The sequence below is a fragment of the Trematomus bernacchii genome, unplaced genomic scaffold (genome assembly GCF_902827165.1).
Source record: "Trematomus bernacchii unplaced genomic scaffold, fTreBer1.1, whole genome shotgun sequence".
NCBI classification, from domain to species: domain Eukaryota; kingdom Metazoa; phylum Chordata; class Actinopteri; order Perciformes; family Nototheniidae; genus Trematomus; species Trematomus bernacchii.
Genome location: NW_022987547.1, coordinates 10,806,189 through 10,823,747, shown reverse-complemented (window position 1 = coordinate 10,823,747; position 17,559 = coordinate 10,806,189). Strand labels below are relative to the sequence as shown.

General features: G+C 39.0%; 1 protein-coding gene across 1 annotated transcript; it reads left to right on the top strand.

Moving 5' to 3' along the window:
- The first annotated feature begins 679 nt into the window (after positions 1-679).
- Positions 680-17,531, top strand: ttc33 (tetratricopeptide repeat domain 33). Its single transcript, XM_034122656.1, has 5 exons — positions 680-755; positions 1,199-1,426; positions 8,315-8,396; positions 13,091-13,222; positions 16,468-17,531. Exons 2-5 carry the CDS (start codon positions 1,200-1,202, stop codon positions 16,831-16,833), a joined length of 807 nt encoding a protein of 268 aa, XP_033978547.1. The 5' UTR covers positions 680-755; position 1,199; the 3' UTR covers positions 16,834-17,531.
- Positions 17,532-17,559: the final 28 nt, after the last annotated feature.

Genomic DNA, 17,559 nt, shown 5'->3' with positions numbered 1-17,559 from the left:
TCAGGAGAAGAGTTTGAACACCAGCAGGGAAGACCTTAGTAATCTGAAATCCCACCGATTTAGGATAAGAAAGACTTCATTTTCATCCAGCTATATTAAGTGCAGTACAGTACATATAGGAACACAATTGTGTTTTCCAAAAGTATAAACAAATGAATATAATATTTAAAAATATATGCAAAAACAGGTATTGAAGAAGATACAAACATGCAATACAATAAATAAATAAAATGCAATGCAATATTACAAACATATAAATAGTATTGGCAAAAACAATTACAGGCGGGGGAAAAAACAGTGTTAACAAATATGATCATGTGCATAAACAACAGTATGGGCAGTGGCATACTGTGATAGAAAGCAATGATGAATTAAGATTAAATAAACTCTTTTATGGCTAAACATTTTTAAAGAAATTGTTCTGAGTCATCCCTGTGTTGCCATCTAGTGGGGGAAACGGAGTACAGGTCCTGCCAGATCTAAATAACATTTCAGTAACTGCACTTCCTTAAATCGTAAACATAATTAAAATGTTATAGGATATTCAAAGTATTTTTAGGTCAGCAGAACGTAGTTCGTATTTATAATTCAATCGTTTTCCGTTACTGGCATGCTAGTAGGCTATATAAAAATACGGTTTGTGTTTCTTTAAGAGACGATGTAAACATTCAAACACTTCCGGGTCACCAAATATGGCCAGAGGTTTAGCTTCCGTTAGCTTGTCAATTTTAGCCCACGGAAAGCTGTAGACGTTTGTGCGTAATTACTGTTTTTAAAAAAGAAATTCAAATGTGATATATCATGTCAAAACAAGATAATTGTGTGATCAAATGTACTTAGATATAAAAATGTGTGGCGAATGTTAGCTAGGTTATTATAGCTAACGTTAGCTAGCATTGTTGTGACTGCCATGGTGGTCTTCAGTTTTATAAAGTCGCTTTTTTAGTATTTGTTTGTAATATTTGTTAGTTATGTAACTGTCCTTAAATAGGATATACATATAACTGTAGCAGCTAGATTGCCGGGTAAGATACATAGGATATGTCATGGTAAAATTATGCTAACATCAAAAGCTAGTTGGTTTTACGATATTTCAAAATAAAAGTTTGGACTTTCCTGTACATATTTGATACTGTTCATATGAGATAATAGTATATCTGGGCATATTGTTAGTAAACCCACTGTCGTTTCCCTGCAGCATGGCTTCATTTGGCTGGAAGAGGAAAGTTGGTGAGAAGGTTTCAAAGACAGCTGTGCAGCAGTTTGTGGCTGAAGCAGAGAAGCCAGAAGATGCTGGACCCAGGAGAGAAGATGAGGTGGACTGGCTGCACGCCATCAAAAGACGGAAGGAGATCCTGCTGGAGGACTGTGCAGCCAAGAGCAAGAGGCTGAAGGAGGAGGGGGCAGAGCTGGCTGGGCACGGCAGGTGAGCCATGCTGAGGGTTAAAGCTCCTCTGTGTGCACATCACAGTCAGTGACAGCTTTAAACAGGGGTGGAAGAAGTACTCAGATATTGTACTTCATTAAAAGTAGAAGTACCAGAGTGTAGGAATACTCTGTTACAAGTAAAAGTCCTGCAATCAAAATGTTACTCAAGTAAAAGTCAAACGAATTGGCATCAAAATATACTTGTACCAAAAGTAAAATAACTGGTTATTCAGATCGGCCCACTTCAGAATCATATCAATTATATGTTTTGATTATAGTTATTGATGCATTGCAGTGTTCTCAAAGCTGGTAAAGGTGCAGCTAGGTTTGAATGACTTTGTATACTGCAGGGTAGCTTGTGAATGTACTCCAGAGGCCTGGGGGTATACTACGAATCTAGTTAAACATATCCTGGATATGTTTTGAGTTATCCGGTTGACTAATCCAAAAAAAACCCCGCTCTCGCTAAACGGTCCTACGACGCTGGCTATCAACTCGATCGCTCAACCAGCCGTGTCCTATCTAGTTAGGTGTGCGTTCACATGAAAGGGGTTGTATTGGAGTGTGTCGACCAATCACAAACATGGACAAGCCGTGTACTGACAGCGCAGCGCGTCATATATTTCCTGAATGAAAAGTCAACTAATATTAGACAAATATGAAGACGTTAAACTTTAACATCCCTGACTTAAACACTTTATCCAGGATAAAAGCCACCATAGTTGCAGCTGCAAGGTGAATACTGCTGGTAAAAAAAAAGTGTTTGAATACGTTCATTAACAGTTTTATGATATCACTGCTGCCCCGACACGAGTGGATCTGACTTTAATTACATTTGACTCGAGTGTTCGTCAACTTAATGTGTTGCTTAAAATAATACTTCTGCGTATGTGACACTGTGAGTGTTGCACGGCCAGATACGGCTCAAGAAGCTGACTCAGATAAGGAAATATATGATACATTATGATGTGATATGATATGAATGATAATGGGACACATCGACGTCTGCACTCACAGTGCCGCGGATTGTACTTAATGTTACTTTGATCCGGTTACTTATGTTGTGGCAGATATTTAAGTAAGCTTTCTTAACGCTAATGTTATAATAGTCAGATTGCTCTGAAGATGGGAGGGGATATTCTATTAATTTTCACGTTCACACAGTCGGTGATTTTGGCCGGTCGTCTTTCCTGCAACGGCAGTTTAAACTGTATTTCCTTTCTCCTCCTGTCATATGAATTGATCGCTTTAAACTCCGCACACTGAGCTCTGATTGGTCAGCAGGCGGTGCTTTTATCCTGGAACCTATCCTGCTCCGGAGGATAGCCGTTCAGAATAAGTTATTTAGCCCGCTAAAAAGTGAACCAGCTTCGTAGGACCGGAAACCCCTGAAGTTAGCTTGCTAAACGAAAATCTTGATTCGTAGTATACCCCCCTGTACTACGAAGCTGGATTTTCGCTTAGCCGGCTAAATTCAGGGAAATCTCGGGCTTTCCGGTCCTACGACGCTGGTTCTCTTTTTAGCAGGCTAGATTTCCATGGTAACTTATGCTGAGCGGCCAAACCTGCTCCGGATGCAGGTTAGGTGGCAGGCTAAGAGATCAACTCAGTGAAAGCACCGCCTGCTGACCAATCAGAGCTCCGTGTGCGGAGTTTAAAGCGATCAATTCATATTACAGGATAGAGGAAATACAGAAAAACTGCCGTTGCAGGAAAGACGGCCGGCCAAAATCAACTGACTGTGTGAACGTGAAATTAATAGAATATCCCCTCCCATCTTCAGAGCAATCGAACTATTATAATATTAGCGTTAAGAAAGCTTACTTAAATATCTGCCACGGACATAAGTAACCGGATCAGAGTAACATTAAGTACAGTCCGCGGCAATGTGAGTGCAGACGTCGATGTGTCCCATTATCATTCATATCCATATCACATCATAATGTATCATATATTCCTTATTTGAGTCAGCTTCTTGAGCCGTATCTGGCCGTGCAACACTCACAGTGTCACATACTGTATGCAGAAGTATTATTTTAAGCCAACACATTAAGTTGACGAAACACTCGAGTCAAATTCTCCTAATTAAAGTCAGATCCACTCGTGTCTTGGACGGGGCAGTGATATCATAAACCTGTTAATGTACGCATTCAAACACTTTTTCTTTTACCAGCTGTATTCACCTTGCAGGTGCAGCTATGTGGCTTTTATCCTGGATAAAGTGTTTAAGTCATGGATGTTTAAAGTTTAACTTCTTCATATTTGACTAATATTAAAGTTCACTTTTCATTCAGGAAGTATGACGCCTGCGCTGTCAGTACGCTTCTCCGTGTTTGAGATTGGTCGAATGCTCCAAATACCACCCCTTTCATGTGAACGCGCACCTAACTAGATAGGACACGGCTGGCTTGAGCGATCCACTTGATAACCGGCGTCGTAGTACAGCTTAGCGCCAGCGCGTAGTTTTGGCTTAGGCCCAACCGGCTAACTCCACATATCCAGGTTAGGTTGAACCAGCTTCGTAGTACAGGCCTCTGGTGTAACTAAAGTCTGATTTAAGACTTGATTATAGTTCACATCATTAGTCAAATCTGCAACGTAACTAAAGGTATTAAATAAATGTTGTGGAGTAAAAGTACACAATTTAGCTCTAAATTGTAGCGGAGTAGAAGTACAGAGTAGCAGCTTGAGTAAATGTACTGCCAGTGGTTAGTTTACACCACTGGCTATAAACAATAACAGTCAGACAGCAAACATTCTTTATTTGTACAACGTCTTTATTTAATTCCTAGTGTACAGAGACACATACATTTTACATGGACATGTTAGTCGTTGGCGGAATTAGTTAGGGTTTTTCTCATTATGACTCCAAAAAAAAAGCAAAGTGAGTTGGTTGCTTTGATAACAATGACAAGTGGTGAACAAGCCATTTGAAAGACATTTGAAAGACTGTGTGCCAGTTTTATAAGTTGCAGGATTACAACTTGAATCATATGTTATTCTATGCTGATACTGAGGGCTTCCTGTGTGTGTGCTGTGGGATTCTTGATGTGGACTACTGGATTTGATAGGAGGGGTTTGATCGCGCTTAATCACTCGGTACATAAAAAGTTATTAACATAGCCAGTGAACCATCAGATCCCTATCTTCTGAAGCAGGATCTGCTTAAGACGAGCTTTAAGGAGACTTGCTCTTTGTAAAGGAGGGAGATTGCATTGAGGATAACAACACTTCCAGCTTTTGCTATGCTTTTGTTGATCATGCAAGATAGACTTATATTTTACAAGAGCTCAAATAACTATACATGTGATATTAGAAATCTTCCATGGGAGGGCACCATTGTACAAAGCGCACAGACCCATCAACAAAACGAATGGGTTCATACTGGATGCTTATCAAGTTGAATTAAATTCAATAATATTGCATTTTGAAGGGGAATTCAACAGAGCAATCCAACCTGGAGTTTTTCCTTATATTTTATTCGTTTTTTGTTAAAGTAAGGTGTGTTTGTGCAAGCATATGTTTTTGTATAGATTTTGATTTCCTCAGGATAATATAAGTAAATGGATGCAACTCCAGTCATTTATATTTTTTCCATTCCATACCAGCTGGTATTCCGGCCTATAAATGCATATTGTTATTAACTTTTTTTAAATGTTAAGTTATATTGATCTGTTGGTGGATTTTAAAAATAATGTCAGCAATGCTCAGCTTTATATTGTGTGACTCTGGCAAAAAAATCCCTCAGCTTCCTTTGTATACATTTCCAGAATTTTCCAGACACACATGCAAGGAGAGAAATAGGCCTACAACTGTAATGTGATATTCCTCCCATGATAATTGACCTTTTTAGCCCAAGTAAGGCCCATAAACTCCCCTCAGTCGAGTGCTGTTGCCCTTAGTGACTGCCTGTAATGGTATAAGTGAGGAGAAAGTGGATTTTGCCGGGGAAGTGATGTCCTGCTGCTCCGTAATGGCTGTTCTGAGGTTTGAGATGGTGTCTGGTCGGGGACGTCAGCCAGGAGCTCCTCTAAACACATTGACCTCTGATGTCAGCTGTCATTACCCAGCTTTAGATGCTCCTGATGTAATGAACTCTTTTGCCTTTGTTTGAATTGCCTCTCGTTTTGTTTGAGACCTATTTTGTGCAGTAAGTAGGCCTGGAAGAAAAAAACGTTTTGTTAGTGAGAGTTTCCCATTTAAACTGCATGAAAAAATATCATAAACTCTCTACATACCAATTGCAATTTGCAATATTAATCATCAAAATGCATTTAAAACTCTTGAAATCGCACTTAAACACATTGGAATCACCTTACCTTACAGTTTGTTAAGAAAGAAACACTTACATGTTTTACTAAGCATCCTTTTAAAGTAATCATCGAAATAAATTAATCATAATCTTTAGGTATACCTGCATAGATAAATAAATAAGTAAAAATAGGAACATTATATGAGTCTGATCTTCTATAAATGATTATTCCTTCGGGTTTTTTTACAAAATAAAATAATAAAGGATTATTCCTGTATTTTTTTATCAGGCTTACTTTTCACTTTATAGCTGTGAAAGGGAGGCGTGTGGCGCAGTGGGTTAGTGTGTGTGGCGCAGTGGATTAGTGCGCTGATCTTCGAATCACAGGATAGCAAGTTCGAGTCCCACTGCAGTCAGCATGTCGTTGTGTCCCTGGGCAAGACACTTCACCCCAAATTGCTCCTGTGGGGATTGCCCACAGTATTGAGTATGGAAGTTGCTTTGGATAAAAGCGTCTAACAAGTGACATGTAATGTAATGTAATGTAATATAATAGCTCTACTCTGATATTGGCTTTTTCTTTGTATTCAATATCATCAGTTAAGGTAAAAAAATAAGCCATGCATTGCAAAATCCTGCCTTGTTGGCCTGCTTCCTTTCTTTAGAAGAAAAAGCAATGTTTGGGATACGTGGGAGTTTGGTGAGACAGCAAGTAAAATCCTCATCCAAATGTTTCCAAATATTTTAGCTGACTTGCAGCTGTCATGCTGAGTCATTTTTTCAGACTAATACTGAGTTTGCAATCATCCAATGGGACAGCTTGTTTAGTTTAGAATAGGTTACTAGTTTAGTGTTGTCAACATAACTATTTGGGATGTTTCCTCCTTTTGAACAGCAAAGCATCATTATACCCTAACCCTCTACTTATTTAATCACAAAACATGCTGCAAAAATCTCAATTTATTTCACATTAGCTTACTTTTCTTGAACTAGATATGATCTTTTGAACCACTGATTGCAGGCATTAGTGTATCTTCTCTCTCTGCCTTTACTTTGACTGGTACACAGACATTTGATAACAGTAGAAGAGCCTTTCATAGCTCTCACGCTCATGTGTATTGCTTCATTTCCTCACATGGTTTTGCAGCCTCACATGTCAGTAAGATTTCCACACTGCTCTAGTTCCATTTCCTCACTCCTCTCTCTGACTAAATATCAGTTCAATGTTTTCTCAGGCTTGATCCTGCTTCTGGCTATTATCTGAGTTGTATAACTTATCAGTGTTAAAGGTCTCATTGTGTGGTTTTAATTGCTTTTCATGTTTTCATATCCTTCTTAATAAAGCTATTAAACATGAGGGCGGACATACTATATTGTTAAACACAGGATTTCATTTCATAATCATTCCATTCCCTTATCTTTATCAGGCTACTGACAGATTCAATATTGACTTGAGGAGGAGCATGTGTCCTTTTTAGTGTGTTAAAACGGGACTTTTTCCTCGTAAAATACCAATCAAATTGTCAACCTTTATAAACAAATCTATGCAACACAGATCAGAAGACCACAGAGGTGACAGGATGCCGTGTGGCCTTTGCCCAAATGTATGCAAAACCTGTTTACAGAAATCTCACAAACAAAGTGACTGCATGATGTTTCCCTGGATAGAGTTTGATATGCATGTATTCAGCTCAGTGTGTGTTTATTCAGCTTGCTGTATCTCTCCATTCTGTCAGACAGGTGCACAGGTATTGTGGAGTATGCTTGCAGCGTTATAGCATAAATAAGCTTATGTACACTACTCTTCTAGGAGCCATTTCTGCTTTATTTCATCTAAATGTCAAAAGAACAAAGCATTGATTTGATTATTTGAGTGAAATGATGAATAACTAAAGTGCACAAAGGTGATAGTAAACATTTACTTGAATGTGACTCAGCCAAGCTTCATAGAAGTCTATTCATCAGCTTTTGAGATGTCATTTGCAACAATGAAATGACAGGAGCAGCTTCTCTAACATGCAGAGACAGATATATCCAGGGGAAAGGGCTTCATGATACCCACTCACAAACATGTGTTGTGTTACATAACACATATCAAATCTCAGGGCGGAGACAATCAAACTGAGTGTCTAATTTCAGTTCTCTTTCTTGAATGAGTCATGCTTCAGTGCTGCTTTATCCAAAAATGGAACTTTGGCCAGAGTTTATACAAAGCCATGTTCAACACGATGTAATGTAGATATCCGTGTAGGGCGTTGGTGGCTTTGGGCACTAATCATCATTTTTTTTACAAAAGCATAATTGTGCTGACATGAACTCATTTAATAACCGACAACTGCCGTTTGAAGCGTCCTTTACTTAAGTAGAGCTTTACGCTAGAATGTAATTCTATTAAATATAATTTCATGGGAGCATAATCAAGTGTGCAGACTCTATCTATACTTTTAATTGTCATTTTATTTTTTCCATTTTTAACTTTAGATCACAGCCGACAAACATTCATACACTATTAATCATTCAAATGCATGTGTCTTTAATTATACAACACATTGCGGTTTACAACAGCATTCATAGGTAAATGTTTATTTTGATGCAAAAAAAAAATGATTAAACGGCATTTTGTGTTTTCTCCAGGCACTGGGAGGCCATTAAGAAGTTGGACGAGGCGATTGAGCTGACTCCAGACAACCCGCTCCTGTATGAGATGAAGTCTCAGGTAGGATTTAAATCAAATGTTGATATTTACTATTATTCTCACCATACCATACATACCAGGGTGTCCGCGGGGTCTTAAAAAGTATTACAAGTTGATAAATAAATGTAGAGAAAATGAAGGCTATTAAAGGTAGGGTAGGTAAGTTTGAGAAACCGGCTCGAGATACACTTTTTGTTATATTCCATGGAATGCTCTTAACATCTCGATAGCAATGAATATCTTAAGTGCTTTGACAAAAAATCCATAAAAATATGTCATCTGTGGAAGCCGTAATACTGTAAAAAGTACGACCAATCATTTTAGCCGGCCCGGCTAAAATAACTGGATGGCCTACCTGCCTGTCAGCCTTCCATCTGTGCACAAACTTATCTCGTGCCCTCATTAGTCATGTGCGCGTTTGTGTGTGTTGGAGGAGGGGCTCTGTAAGGAACTGGCAGATTTTCTCCGGTTGTGTATTTTCAAATTCTAGTGCACTCGAGCCGGTTTCTCCAAAATTACCTACCCCACCTTTAAAAAGTATGAAACGGCGTTTTCCAAGGTATTACATTTTGTAGCTTGTTTTCATTAAGTATATAAATTGTCCAAAGAGGTTGTATTCTACAGTTTGCCTGAATGTAATTGTAGTGGCCAATTGTCCAAAAGAAAATGAATGTTCAAAGGCCACTTAGTCTAGGAGGCGAGTTCGAGTATTGACTCGCGTATATTCAAGAAATCCGATACCTTGCTCGTTCCATTCAGGTGCTTTATTGAGAGGTTCAATGGATCAGCTGGCGGCCCACTGCCGACGGCAACATTTGCACGGTATTTAATACAAAATAACACAAACAAGATCCATCGGTCATACGGCATGTGTGCGGTCAAAACCTTTTTCCAACTTCCTCTCTAGACTTCCTGCTGTTGTCATGCTGGCAGCGTCATTTATACCTGAGCACGCTCCTACGATTGCTTTTTATAAATAATAACAAAACATAAACTAGAGCTGTCCATAAGCAAGATAACACGTTACAAAACAGTATCATAATAATTCATAGTTATTCGGCTCATTTAAGTTAAAATTGAAAGAATATTCAATTGGCTCACAAAACCAATCATTCATTACCATAAATAATGTGCCTAAATGGCTCTTACAGTAATCATTGCGTAGGTTGTGTAGTGTGATTCTGTGTAGTTTATTTATGGCATCCCGTTGGTTTGACGTTCATCCTGAACAGGACATCGCACGCTCACTGCTTGATAGCGCGCGAAGGTCCGTTTACGCCGGTTGTTAAACCACATCGTTTATGGGGAAATGCAAGTTTGCGTCCAAATGGTTGGAAGATAAGGAGGAAGGACAATCAATACTGTATATAGTCAATGTGAGGTAAAGTGTGTCGCCAAGGTAACCGGTTTTTAAAACTCCAAGTGAGGTCTTAAAATGTATGGAAAGGGTCTTAAAAAAACTCTTAAAAGGTATTAATGTAACTTCAGGATTCCTGCATATAACCCTGCTTACACATCATGTCTTCCATCTCAAGTCTGTTTCAACCCACTTAAGTTCTAAAGCCTCTTTTTGTATTCTACACAGTCTTCTACATTCTCTATATATTCTACAAAAGAGTCCTACATTACCCCATAATCCAATTAAACCGCGAACAATTGTGTTTTGATATGTGAGGAAACGTGAGCCTACCCTCTAAGCAGCTAGTCGTTGAGCTAAGGTGGTTATTATTGTCTTTAACCACATGTCGTATACGCAGTATGTTGCTGCCGTTCCTGTCACAGTTCAAGCGTGCCTAGAATGCGATGCAGTCAAACAGCTGCCTTTTTAAAGTACTAAGGTAATCAAGATGGTTTTTCATTATACAAAGACAGTTGTTTCACCAGAATGTAACTCCATATGTTTTTGAGTAAACTGAAAGAGGCGGCATGAAATCCTTCAAAGCTTTTTTTTTTGAATGCTTTTACAGCACAAAGTCACAGAAACACTTAAGTGGATTTTCTTTAGGAGATTCCTCATAATAATACAAATATTCAAAGATTACATATAGGCTTGGCTTTGATATTATATTCTGTAAAAAGCAGTCTTTTGTCATGTCACTTGTTGGTGCATACACTAGAGTAGGTCAATGTCATTTTCTTAACCTCTCCTCTTGAAATCTCTTGGAACTCTTTTTTTCTGTACATTTCAATTTGTTTAACTTAAAATTTCAAAGAGTTCAATCATGCATATATAGAAGGATATCAATATTTACCTGTTATTCTGTTTATCGCCGCAGTTAGGGTTTCTAGTTTTACATCTGCGTAGGACGATATATCCGACAGGGGTTTCCTGTTTAGGATATTCCAAGACGTTAATGGCAAACACATGAAGTTCATCAGTCACTGCCAGCTACTCTCCTGATAACTGACCACTTATTCCCTTCATGACCTTTGGTTTGGGAATGCTACTCTCCACCAGCATGATGTTGATGCTCTTCACCTCCCTGCCTTAGTACTCTGTCTGATCATTTATCAGCCATCATGGCCACATAAGACCCTCTTCCAGCTGCCACTGTGGAATGCTTTTAAGATAGATAAGTCAATATGAGCACAGTGATGAGAGAAATGAACGCCTGCAACATGTTTCAAACAGCTTTAATGTATTTACGCTCCTTTTCCTTGTTCCTTTCTCCGGTTACTTTCACTTCCTCGTCTGTTATCTAGCCATCATTCCTTTCTTCGATCATAGGCATCTTTGAACAGACACACTCGATGATTTCCGCCTTCATTTACTACGACTAACCCAATGAAATCGCGTTTATGGCCATAACCAGTGTATGCCTAATACAATATTATCCATTATAGGATATTTGAGAAGGAAATCATTAGAGCGCCAGGCCTGGAAGCCACCACAAAGGGGAAGAATCCTCCTCATGCTACAAATGAATTTAAGCATGACAAAAGGAAATGTGTTTTTCCCTCGATTCAGCGTGTGTGTGTTTGACTGCACATGTAAAGCATATCTAACATATCAGTGTCCATTATGAGGCTGAGAATAGGCCTGACCTCCTCTTGTTCCCATTACTGGCCCAGATGACGAGGACGGTTGCACTGATGCTGGTCATTTACCTCCCTTTGTCACTTTCTTCCCATTTAACTCGATCAGTATTGTGCCTCATACGCCCACTGTGTGTCTGTGTGTCTGTTACAGCAGACTGTTGTGCACTCTGCAGGAAATCACATCTTCCTGGCTACATTATAAAGGATTTCAGCTGATGGAGACAAACAAAAAAAGTTTGTAGATTTGTTGTAAAGTCACGAGGGTTCGTTGGGCTTTTCCAGCTATTTCTTGCCGTATATTTCGTTGTGATACGAATCTTTAATATATTCCTTTGGTATAATTCAGAGACACTGTGGTCCATGCATACTAACAGTTTAACAGCTCTAATAGCAGTTTGGTTCTCAGTGTCTTCAAACTGATATTTGTGAATATAAGTAGCTATGTTGTTTGACTTTTTATCAAGCCTGGGCATCAAGGCGACTTCTACAAATATTGTGCTTATTCTTTCATCTTGCAAGAAAGACTTAACTACATAAAAGTAGGGCAATATATCAATTATATATCGATATCATGATGTAAGACTATTATCATGTGTTTTATGTCGTAATTTCATGATATGGCTTTAGTGTCTTTTCCTGGTTTTAAAATAAGTAAGGATAATTCTTTCTAAACTTTAACATTCAGTTATGGACATTAAAGTAATTATATCTACACATTAGTGATGATTATTTATTAAAAAGTGTAACTGGTAATATTTGGTGAAAGTGGTCAAACGTACTACAAATTGAGGAATTTGATCAGAAATAACATAATATTGGCTTTTCTTCATATTGCCCGGCCCCATGTCAGAGTTACTGCTCCTCACTTGTTTTAGGTCTGGGTTTTGTTGCTTAGAAGTGCACTCGTGTCTCAGAGGAGTCTGTGCTTAAACCAAATGATGTATGAAACTGAGAGGATATGCACTCTTTCAGTCCAGCAGAGAGCTGTGCTGTGAAGCAAACTTGCATACACAGAATGAAACATGTATGCATGATTTTCTTCCAGAGATGGAAACAATACAAAGTTGTTCGGGCACTTATGTCACAGCAAAGTCCATTACTGCCAATAATGAATGAGCCTCTTAAATAGCCTTTCGTCCCCAATTAGTTTTCACAGATTGTTATGCAAATGATTTTCTTAATAGCTTTTTTCTTGACGGTAATGCAAAATATAAAAATTCCAGGTGAAGCTGCATGCATTCAGCTACTGAGTGTCTGAGTACATTATGATTAATAAGTCTCTGGCAAGGTTAAAGAAGGGAATGAACTTAAAAGTTCAAAGTAAACTATACAAAGTAATCTTGTGACCATGACTCTGCAGTTGATGTATTCTGGTACATTATGTTCAAATAGGGAATTGGTCATGTAGGGGAACAAAAACAAAATCACCCGTCAGTTTCAAAGGTGACTCGTTTTGTGCAACCAACAGTCGAAACTGAAAGATATCTATCTGAAATTATATAAATATGGATATAAAATTATGAGAAACAGCAAAATAAAATCACATTTGAGGAGAAAGAAATATCATTTTTGCTAGAAGAATTTCAACTACCAATTTGTATTGAGTAATCACACTTTGGTTTTCCTTGTGAAAGTAGCTTTTTAAGGGTCTTTAACCTCGTCTGGTTTCTCCTCAGGTGCTCACCATCCTGCAGGAGGTGTTCCCTGCAGTGAAGGCAGCGGAGATGGCGGTGAAGTTGCGCCCCCTGTGGTGGGAGGGCTGGCAGACCCTGGGCCGAGCTCAGCTCAACCTGGGAGAGGTGGACCTGGTGAGTATTGATGCCACACACACACACACACACACACACTCCAGATGAAATGTAATTGATCGCAAACGCTGTCAAATTGCATTCCAATTCAGGTCCTGTATGTACATGCAAATACCAGATGGAGGAATGTGTTAGTCGTGTGGGAGGACACAGAACTTGTAACAAAAACGACATTCCTTTGTTTACAAATGACAGATGATTGTGTGTGAGTGATGGGCTGAAACTGTTATTTCTGAGGGGATTAAATAGAAAGGCATTTCTGGGTTTGAGTGAAAAATCTGACTCAGAATACTTTATGTATTTATATTTTATTTAACTTTATTTAAAAAAAAATCTATTTTACAGCTTATTAGAAAATCATGTTTGGTGATGTTGCTCTATTACAAATATTCATATTAACATGAAAAGAAAAAATGTGGCAGTGTACTTCAATAAATAACATTAATAGATATCTAAAAATGTTTTATACTATACTAATATAAACCCATTTTCTTTCATGCAAACACACCAGATTTCATGCTGGCGCTCTTAACTGACTGTTACCACATTTCCTCAGTAGTATCGTTAAAAGATATGTTCTTGTGTTCAGACAATCACTCATGATCTTCCTTGGAATAGCTTTGAATGTTTGATTTTGCAATGAACTACACCTGATAGTAGCCGCCTATAAATCAGTTGTGTGAGGGGCTGTTAAAGTACGTCAGTTATTTTCTGTTTACTTTTTTCTGCACTTCGCTCCGAGATGTTCCTCTTTTTAAAATCACGCCCTCTCGCCTCGGGCTTGGACGATTGCTTAAATTACCGAGAACACGCCGGGACCTGTGGGTGCAGGAAACCTGCAGAACTCCTCGTTCGCCCGGTTAGAGCCAAACAAACAGACCTGAACTCTGAAACCCTTCAGATACAGGAGCTGTCCCTCCTTAGAGCAGGAGACCTGTCCTACGGCACAGGGACAACAATGGAAGTGTTGAAAGTTACCTGAGCTAAAAACTAAACCAAATATAGACACACCTTGTTGAATAATGAAGCTGTTGGGAAGGAAGGCGAAAAAAAGGGGACATCTATTTATAGCGAGACTTGTTCAGTCAAGTTTTAAAGCGTAGTGTGCATCAACACGTTTGAGCGCATTGATTCTCTCTTTTCATGAGTCTTTTCCTTTTCTGGAAAGTACCCAAATGAAATAAGCATATAGCTTCTGATTTTGTTATTCCTCATGTCTCCTAATGTTTTAAAAACATTGCAAACTGTCATCATTGCAGCGTGACAGCTCCATCTCCATTTATCTCTCACTATTATCACAAAGGAGCCGGTTGATCTGCCTGTTGAAGGATTACTTTAGAAATAAAAACCTGATGCGACTGTGGTCTGTACAAGATGAAACCTGTTGTTGTTTTGAGACGATTCAAAAGCCAGAAATCTATTTGAGTGTAACATGTCAAACAGTTTTTCAGCTGAACTTTGCAGTGCAGGTTATTCATGTTAGAGGTGAGGCACATTTGACATCAAGTTGTACAAATGGTTGGCCTTTTGTGAGGTTCCCATGAAGAGCTTTATACGGAGGCTCAGCTTCACACAAACTACTCAAGTAGGCGTTTATTTGCTTGTTTTATACAAAATGACTTATTGAAGCCGATCTTCTTCATTGAAAAAGCCTCATGAGGTTGGAACTAAATGTCCTTGTGTTGTTAAAGCTTGGGTGAAAGGTCTCTTGGGAAATAACAGTTTGTTTTGGTGATTACATTCTTGAGGTGTGATGCATCAATGACACTTCCTCAGCCAGACTGGTACCACAGGTTGGACATGTGGGATTTGTTCTGGGGATGACTTACTGACTGATTATCTTTTCACAATGGGAGTGTGTCAGTGTCGCTGGGAACAGGTGCAACCGAAAGGCAAAGCTGTCTGTAGATGTGTGTTTTCATCTGTTCACAGCGTACCAGGGGAAGATGGTTATCAGGGCAGATTTTATGGATGTGTATCGACTTAGATAAAACCAATAAAGTGTAGGTCCTTTATTTCATCTAGTTAAATATATTATGTCTACCTCAGACTGCCAGGGTTGTTCTCCTTTACCACAGTCCAGGCTCTTCAGTCAGAAAAGTGTGTGTACATTTAGAAAACACTAAGGTTGGTTGGCAGATTCTCTAAACTCCGACACTCTATTTCTTATCTGCAAAAAGCATACATTCACTAAACAAATGACAAGCGAGCAGCAGATCTTCAATGAACTGTCATTGACCTCATCCGTCAAAAATTAGTGTTATCATTTTGTGTGTAACTTTATGAAAATGAATTCAGCATTTTACCCCTAATGTTTTTGAAAAGCAGTTCATGACCAACGTGGGCGACGGCAGTTCTTATCACCGTTTATCATTTGATGAAAAGTCAATATTTTATTTGTATTTCCTCCAGAGTGTACTTTAAACCGAAAGATTCTTTAATACAATGATTGATTTGTTTGCATCAGGTTAGCTTCAGGTGTTGCATTCCCTCAGAAACACTTTTATTAAAGAACATCTGACTTTTAATCAAAGTCACTGAGCGCCTTCAGAGCCTCCGAAGACACCAACATGTTCTACAGGCTGAGGCTTACACACTTCTTTGTAAAATGTGTAGTGTGCTCCTTTTAAATAAGCTGAACTTTCAGTGTTATTCAAGTTACATTTACATTGTTTGTGGTAACTGGCTTTTAATATGGGTTTCCAGTCAGTGTTATTCAGATTATTGTTAACACTCTTAGGTGGATTCAGATTTGCCTGAATTTGTGAGAAAAGGCTTGAGAGATTTCAGACTTCTGTCAGAATCACTTTACGAGCTAATCAGTGGCCTCCATGTAGGGACAGATTTATGTCACCATGTCACAGCACGGCGTCACAGCCACAGCTTGACGTCAGGTCCCAGAAACCACAGGAGGCCGTTTGTATTCCTCTTTTATTGGGACAATAATTCTCACATTAATCTACAAATGCACAGTCAGCTGCGAGCTATTGACGTCTTCCTAATGAAACCATAAATCTGTCTGCACGAGGAATGTTTAACGTCTCGCTCTGTAGACAAGCTGATGAGGCTCTTATCAGCTCCAATCTCATACCATTCATCTGTGACAGAGCAGGGCAGAAAAGGGCCTGAAAAAAAAATCCAGATGAAACAGTACATTCCAGGAAGAAATAAAGTCACTTTTTTAATGACCCTCCCTCAGAGCTATGTGTTTGAACCCTAAGCTCACCTGGTGCTTGTCCCTGTAGGCCGTGAGGTCCTTCCAGGTGGCGATCCACCTCTGCCCGTCAGAGCGCTCCCTGTGGCAGGAGGACCTGGAGTGGGCCTGGAGGTTACAGAAGCAGGAGATGGCAACAAAAGAGAAGACCCGACAAGAAGAGGAGACCAAAAACCAGATCCTTAACGCCCCGGAGCTGAAGCAGGACTTTGATTTTGAGTCGGATGAGGTGCTGGCCGCCTGCGTGGCTGTTGCCGAGCGACAGACACGCTACGAGGAGCTGAAGAGGACCACCGTGGTCATGGACGCTGAGGGGAATATAAAGAGTGTACTCACTGGGGAAGGGGGGTCGGAGGAGCCTTCAACGGACACGTTTGTCAAAGCAAGAGGACTTTGATTTTGTTTCAGCATCAATTATTGTCCTGGTAAAAAAAAAAAAAAATTCAGAAGAAATTATGTGAACTGACAAAGTCTGCTTATAGGTCTATATATAAAATATAGTTGACTTCTCTTATATAGTTTTGATCCTTTTGATGTGATTGTGTTAATGTGCATGTAGACTTTTTACATGTTTTGAAGCGGTAAACGCGTATCCTAGCTCTGTGTGTTTCCTCTGGATAACACAATAACTCATTCAGCTAACTTTACTCTGGGTCACATTAGCATCTGAGACAGGAGACTTCCCCTCGGTTGAAACGCCTATTTGCAATTTGGGATTAATTATAAAATGTAGGCACAATTTCTAAGAAAATTGACAAATAACAAGAAGGAAAACTAAAGCTCCAAGCAAAACAAATTCTGAGAGCTAAAGCAGTGAAAAGCTGCTAATACTTTAATAAGTAAATGTAATTAAACATTTGCGTGAAATGGATTAATCTTTCCAATTAAGTATCCCGCAGTATTAAGGCATATGAACACAAATCTAGTTCCTATGTTAGTTTAAAAATTCAGATTTTTTGTGAGGCTCTGATAGTTAAATGTGAATGACTTGTGAAGTTTTGTCGTGTTTGTTTGTTTCTGAAAAAGAGCATGCATGCTCTGCTTATTGTCAACAAGTGTATAAACCTGAATAAAAAGGTAGAATAGTTCTCTGTGTTTCCTGCACTTTTCTTTCCCTTTTTTA